Genomic DNA, 7,124 nt, shown 5'->3' on the forward strand with positions numbered 1-7,124 from the left:
TGGCCTAGGGATACACACATACCTTATAAACCGGAAGGGAGGAGTATTTGGGTAGTGGAGGTGCCTAAATAAGGGTCCACATTTCCCCGCAAAAACAAGCACCCACATTCTACAAATAAACCCCTAGTTCTTAAAAAACAATTTTTTAAGTACTTCTCTACGTAACTAACATTGTGCCTGGCCTATGAACCTTTCTTTCTGGCACAAATTTCTTGCGATAAAGCCTAGTTGTAGTATGTTCACCGCTAAAACAAAATGCTGACCAATAGTTCGGATTTTCCATCAATCTCAATTATGGTTCGCCGCCCCATGACAGGCAATAGCCTTGTCAACTAATGCCCTAACTCCACAACTGTGGAAATATAGCTCGAACAATTCCTGGTTATAGCTCACAGTAGTAACTTCTTCAAGAAAATAGCAAATATTAGAACACTAAGGTTTAATTTGCAATGGATTCATACCTATGTTTGGTTCCATGACTCAAGATCAGGTTGAGGTATATTGAGGTACCGCCAACAAGTGTATCTTCATTCTTGATTCTTAATGTTGATAGATGTAGATAGTTCGATCTCTGATGCTATTTCCTTATATTGTTCTCCAGCACATATTAGTTAAAAAGATGTATCAATTTTCTTAAGTGGGATTGTGCTGTTGTATGAGACCAGATGGATGGATCATATTATGGATATTATTTCCCTGTGATTAGATTCTAGAAAAGTACATACTTTATCGTTTGCTGTTGCTACCTTTCAGAGTTAAACAAGCTCAATTTTTTTAAGATTTGAGTTCTAGGTTTCATTTCCCTTATCGGAGACATGAAGGTGACTTTCAGTGGCCATTATCATTGTACACCCCTTCGCCAACCAGCAACTATTGCCCTACATATGAGTGGGCACAAAAACATAGTTAAACAAAACATTAGGTTGATAAATAAGAATGTGCATATCATACAATATTTTTTTTTCTGAAAGACGGTCTTTTGTTGTCATGTTGTAGGTGCCGACTCATATTTTTCCATTTTATATTTTTCTGTAATGGTTGATAAATAAGAATGTGTGTATCATACAATATTTGTTTCTGAATGACGGTCTTCTGTTGTCATGTTGTAGCTGCCGACTCATATTTTCCAGTTTATATTTTTTCTGTGATAACACCTACATAATTTAGGAATTTTTTGCCTTTTTTTAAACATTTTAAGATGTAAGATATACTTAAAACTGAAACATGTGTTTTTCATTTTAACCATTCTTCATTCTTCATGACCATAGGTGAGAGAGCTAATGGAGTACTACACTTCATGACCATGTGTTGTGAAAGGTCAATGTTGATGTTATTTAATTTTTCTCTTCAGCTTGCCAAAGTAAAGTAACCAAATATCTTTTATTTATGATGTAGCAACAAATAAATCCATACACATATTTTAAAACGGAGCATCCTGATCATTGGAATGGATATAACTGAATTGGAGGGAACACATAAAACATAAATATGCTATGTACGTGTTCGTGGGATTAGTAGGAGCTTCTCCTTGCGATGCAACGTAAGCCGAAACACCTCTGTCATATCAACACCCATGCCTCCAGCAGCCCTAGGGCCAGGCAGCTCCCAGTCGAAATGATATAGGAGGTTCCCTAACATGAGCTCATATGTTGACATTGAGAAGTTTATCGCTGGGCACATCCTTCTCCCAGTACCAAATGGAAGGAGTTCAAAGTTATTCCCCTTGTAATCAATGTCTACGTTGAGAAACCTCTCCGGCATGAACTTCTCTGGGTCCTCCCAAGTACTTGGGTCCCTACCAATCGCCCACGCATTGACAAGAACAGGCATGTGGGCTGGAACGATGTAGCCATCGATTTGCACATTGTCCATGGAGAGGTGCGGCCCCAGGAGCGGTGCCGGTGGATGCAGACGGAATGTCTCTTTGATGACAGCCTTCAGGTAGGTCATGGTGGCGAGGTCATTTTCTGTCACTATCTCTTTTCCTTTAGGGATTTTGCTCCTCAACTCGGCTTGTAGCTTGGACATGACTTGAGGGTTCCTTATGAGCTCTGCCATGACAGACTCTATAAGCATGGACGTTGAGTCGGTTGCTCCGAAAAATATGTCCTAAACAATTTGAAAACGGACATGGTTAATAATCAAGAGATTAATGTTCAACATACACGTAGAACATATTGTGCTCATATATTTAGCTGTACTTACAATGAGCATGGCCTTGATGTGATCCTTGGTGAGACCGTGTTCGTGCTGACAGGAGAGGAGACTGTCAATGAAGTCAGGTTCCCGTAGCTGCACCGTGTTTTCTTGGTGGTCGTCGACCACCTTGTCCAGCAACTCGTCCCATCTCTTTTTCAGCTTGTCGGCCCTGGCACACACAGCTCTCTTGATGAAGCCCACCCGCACTAACCCCGGGTAGAAGTCTTCGATGTTGACACCCCCGATGAGCGCCCCGGACGCCTCGATGAGCTCACGGAGGAGCCTGTTCCGGCCGTCGACCTTGAAGAGGTTGCCGGACACGGCGCGGCACACGATGTCGCTGGTGAAAGAGTAGATCATGTCACTCATGTCCATGGTCTCGTGCGACGCAGCCGCCTTAGCGATGTTGGCCACGACAAGGCGCGCTTCCTCCTCACGGCCCGGGCGGTAGGAGCTCACCTTCTTGACGGTGAGTAAATGTGTGGACAGCAGCCTCTTGGCTTGGCGCCAGTGATCGCCGTAGACGGCTAATGCGACGTCAAGGGAGGCGGTCATTAGGGTGTCGGCGACGGTGGATGTGGGCCGTGAAGCGAACACGTGGTCGTGTGTGCGCAGGACGGTCTGGGCGGCACGTGGCGATGAGACGACGAGGGTCGGCACGGAGCCAAGTTGGATGAGCATGTAGTCCGGGCCGTACTTCATGGCGAGCCTGCGGAGGTTGACGTGTGGGAGGAAGCCGACGAGGTGAAGGTGCCCGATGACTGGCAACCTTGGTGGCGAAGGTGGGAGACGGCAGCCATGGCTGCTTCGTCCTGATCTGCCAGTGATTACCAAGTAGTGTAGCAGTACGAGGGCTAGAGGGAAGAACAAGAGAAGCAGCGCTTGTGGAAGCGTCGCCTGCATGAGTTGTTGTAGGAGTGCCGCCATGGTAGCTTGCATGGGCCAAGTGCTCTTCTTAGTTCTTATCGCATGCTACTCCTTTTATAGCCATGCATGTCATGCCATGAGAGGGTTCAAAGAGAAGAATGGGCAGCTTTTTAAAATGATAGAAAATTCACGAGCGTGCATTGACCGTGTGCTCCACCAGGAAGTGGACTTTTCGTTACGGCCTCCAGCCCTATCTCGTGTATATGGTTTTTGCTTATCTGAGCTCCTGTAGTATATGTTTGGTCACTACTCAAGCAAAGTTGCATATATTCCAATTTCGCTCCGGGCCCCCAAAAAAACAGCCTGATACGAACTTTTTTATTGGAACACAGTATCGCAGCCTGATACGAACTTTTCAAGTCAAAATGTGTACCACGTATGTCTCAAGAAAAAAACTATGTAGCACGTCCAATAGAAAGAAAGTCAGACTATATGCCACGTCAAACTATGTACCAAGTCAAACTATATACTCCTACTATATCTGGAGAGACTTAAAAATAAAGCCACCGAAGAGAATTAAGAATAAAGCCGCCGAAGAGAATTATAAAAAGAAAAAAGCCGCCGGGTATAAAGTCATCTCGTACGTAGATTCACGTACTACCATGGATGCCGAACCGTCGTGTATACGCCAATGCATGCCGCTGCTGGGCCTTCTCTTGACTAGAGCTCCCTGATCAACCGTACATGCTAGGTTGTCGGCCCCGGATGAAGCTGCCCATGCCGGCACTGGAGCGCGTGAGCAAAAGAGCATGCCTAAGAAAGATTACATCCATGGGACGCAGAGTTTCTGCACCCGAGCTCAAATGAGCTCGGATGAACAGTAAAAGCAAAACAAAATCCAAAAAATCCAAAAAAAAATTGAGAGAAACATTGACAAAAAATTTAAGTGCTTGCAAAAATTCGTCATTAAATCACATTCCTAGAAGGCGTGGCAAAAAGAAAACAAAATCGGTACTCTGAAAATGCTACTTTCAAAAGCATTTTGGAGTAGTGAATATGTTTTTTTTCACCACGCCTTACAGGAATGTGATTTCATGATAAAAAAGTTCAAGCACTTAAAACTTTTGTCAATGTTTCTCTAAAAAAATTGTAATTTTTTGAAGTTTTTTCGATCTTTTTTGATATTACTGTTCACCAAGCTCATTTGAGCTCGGGAGCAGAAAGACACTTTCGACCTAGCGACGACTACAAGTACTGGAGTGAGTCGAAGACGCGCCATCATCATCGCCCTACCCTCATCGGAGCTAGGCAAACCTTATTGTAAAAGACAGTCGGAAAGCGTCATGCTAAGACCCTAAAGAACCAAGATACCAGAACAACAACTGCTGCCAATGAAAAGAAGCATAGATCAGAAGGATGCAACATCCACACGCTCTCCGACGATGCTTCCTAATCCTAACAACAAAAACGTGTTGGTGAGTCTCGAGCTGCGATCAACACGGCTCATTCTAGGATAATATATACTAGTAGCAGGTAACCCACGTACTAGGTAGTGGAAAAGATCACAAGATCCGTTGAGGGCATGTCCTTAGATTTTGGGGCCCAGAGCGAAATTGGAATATGGGCCTCAAAAAATCTATATACAAAGCTACTGGTGATGGTATCAAAGGGAAATACCTACAGACGTACTTTGAAATTGCGTCGTTGAAGTGGTCCATCGGTATACTTGTTATTTCAAGTGAATACAGTTGGCATGTTTTGATTTTAAAAAAAAACTGCTACTGATCCAGGGTATATATTACTAATTAAAACATAATGAGAAAGGTACACAATTTAACCCCGAACTAACCACTCGATTGATTTACAACCCTCATCTTCGAAACCAGCCGTATTACACCCTCAATTTTTCTCAAAGATCAAAACACAACCCTGTTCTCAGTTTTGGCCTAGTCAACTGGTTTTGATCGGCACCCTCCTGCTTGGGCACGTGGATGGAGAACCAGCAGCTGGGGAGCAGCGAACACGAGAGGGAGCTGTTGCCATGCATCGCGCCATTGAAGATTGGGTCTGCTGTCTTCTGCTTCTTCTTCTTCTTCACTTGATGGTCGTCTAAGGATGGAGCGGTGTATTTGTAGCCGCACCAGTGCGTGGGTTACGGAATGATGAGCATGCCACGAAGCGCCGCGGGGGTGGGGGGTGATTGTCGTTGGTGATTTTCCATTTCATTGTCTGACTCCAGCGCTAAGGAAGGAAAGCTCATCCTACCACTACCAGAAAAGAGTCCTACCCCGATGGCCAAAACAATGCCGACGGCCTATACGGAGCTATGCCGACAGTCATGCCTTGGCCGTCGGCGTATCCTAGCCGTCGGGCTACCCCGAGGTAAGCCGACGGCACCCGTCGGCCTAACTGAGAACATGCCGACAGCTGCCGTCGGCATACCCGTGGGCCCGGCGACCCCGCCCGTGACCAGCGGCTAACGTCGTCAAATCTATGCCGACGGTGGGGACGGGCGGCCGTCGGCATATCTCCGCATGCCACGTCCCCGATCCACGGCGCACCATCCAACACGTATGCCGACGGCGGCCATCGGCATATCCGCCACGTCAGCGATCCGCGGCACGCCGCCCGCCTAAACCCTGTCGTCACTATGCCGACGGCAAAGCCGTCGGCATAGTTATTTTATATGTGTGTGTGTGTGTGTGTTTATGCTTTTTTATGTATTATTATATTAACTGACATGTAGCATATGCTTTTTATGTATTATTATGTGAATATATATGTAGTTTGTAATTTTTTCCATAGATTATGAATATATATATATATATATATATATAGTTTGTATTTTTTCGAGCACGTTAATAATGTGTCGTCATGTTCTTTTGAATATATATCCTTATATTTTATTAAAATCAAAAACAGCTATGCCGGCAGAAGTTTTGTGGCGGTTGCAAACGCCCGGCACCCGGCTCTGGAGTGTGACCCCCTCATGTTCGCGGTGTGCCCCCTCACATACGGCGCCGCCGCCGGCACCTGGAGGGCGGAAACAGCCGCATCGAGTCTATACGGAGGGGACGTTGCTCCCAAGTGTTTCTATGGGATGACCTACCACAACCAGGTGGTGTTGTGGCATGTCCGAAGAGGCGGCACGCATCTCCGAGGCGTGGCCCCCCTAATGGACGGCGCCGCCGCCGGCACCTGGAGGGGGGAAACAGACGCGTCGGGTCTACGCGAAGGGGATGTAGCTGTGGCTTTGGCTCGGATGTTGCTCCTAGGTGTCCCTCTGGGCTGACCTGACACAAACCGGGTGGAGAGGGTGACTGGTCAAAGCCCGTCCATGAAAAGTCAAAGGCTAGATCTCGTGGTCACCCGTTCCAGGGTTAGGCGGGACTGGGGGGATAGGGGGGTAGCAATGCCACCTGAGCGTCGCATCGGCCCCTCATACATGCGGGATGGTGTTGTGGCATGTCCGAAGAGGCTGCACGCGTCTCCGGGGTGTGGCCCCCTCACGGACGGCGCCGCCGCCGGCACCTGGAGGGGGGAAATGGACGTGTCGGGTCTACACGGAGGGGATGTAGCTGTGGGTTTGGCCCGGATGTTGCTCCCAGGTGTCCCTCTAGGCTGACCTGACACAACCGGGTGGAGAGGTCCACTGGTCAAAGCCCGTCCGTGGAAAGTCAAAGGGCTAGATCTCGTGGTCAACCGCTCCAGGGTTAGGCGGGACGGGGGCCCTGGGGGGGTGGCCATGCGATGGAGCATCGCACCGGCACCTCATACATGCGGGGTGGTGTTGTGGCATGTCCGAAGAGGCAGCACGCGTCTCCGGGGTGTGGCCCCCCTCACGGACGGCTCCGTCACCGGCACCTGGAGGGAGGAAACGGACGCGTCGGGTCTACACGGAGGGGATGTAGCTGTGGGTTTGGCCCGGATGTTGCTCCCAGGTGTCCCTCTGGGCTGCCCTGACACAACCGGGTGGAGAGGTCCACTGGTCAAAGCCCATCCGTGGAAAGTCAAAGGGCTAGATCTCGTGGTCAACCGCTCCAAGGTTAGGCGGGACG

General features: G+C 47.9%; 1 protein-coding gene across 1 annotated transcript; it reads right to left on the reverse strand.

Annotated features, from left to right (window-relative positions):
- Nucleotides 1-1,491: 1,491 nt before the first annotated feature.
- Nucleotides 1,492-3,131, reverse strand: LOC125524436 (indole-2-monooxygenase-like). Its single transcript, XM_048689522.2, has 2 exons — nucleotides 2,206-3,131; nucleotides 1,492-2,109 (listed from the first exon to the last, which is right to left on the reverse strand). Exons 1-2 carry the CDS (start codon nucleotides 3,124-3,126, stop codon nucleotides 1,492-1,494), a joined length of 1,539 nt encoding a protein of 512 aa, XP_048545479.2. The 5' UTR covers nucleotides 3,127-3,131.
- Nucleotides 3,132-7,124: the final 3,993 nt, after the last annotated feature.

The sequence above is a fragment of the Triticum urartu genome, chromosome 1A (assembly GCF_056163025.1).
Source record: "Triticum urartu cultivar PI428250 chromosome 1A, HENAU_Tu73, whole genome shotgun sequence".
Classification (NCBI taxonomy): Eukaryota; Viridiplantae; Streptophyta; class Magnoliopsida; order Poales; family Poaceae; genus Triticum; species Triticum urartu.

Coding starts and splice junctions, on each gene's coding strand:
- LOC125524436 (XM_048689522.2), bottom strand. CDS start 3,126: ATGGCGGCACTCCTACAACAACTCATGCAGGCGACGCTTCCACAAGCG. Junction 2,110..2,205: donor ACATCAAGGCCATGCTCATT/GTAAGTACAGCT, acceptor CAAATTGTTTAG/GACATATTTTTCGGAGCAAC.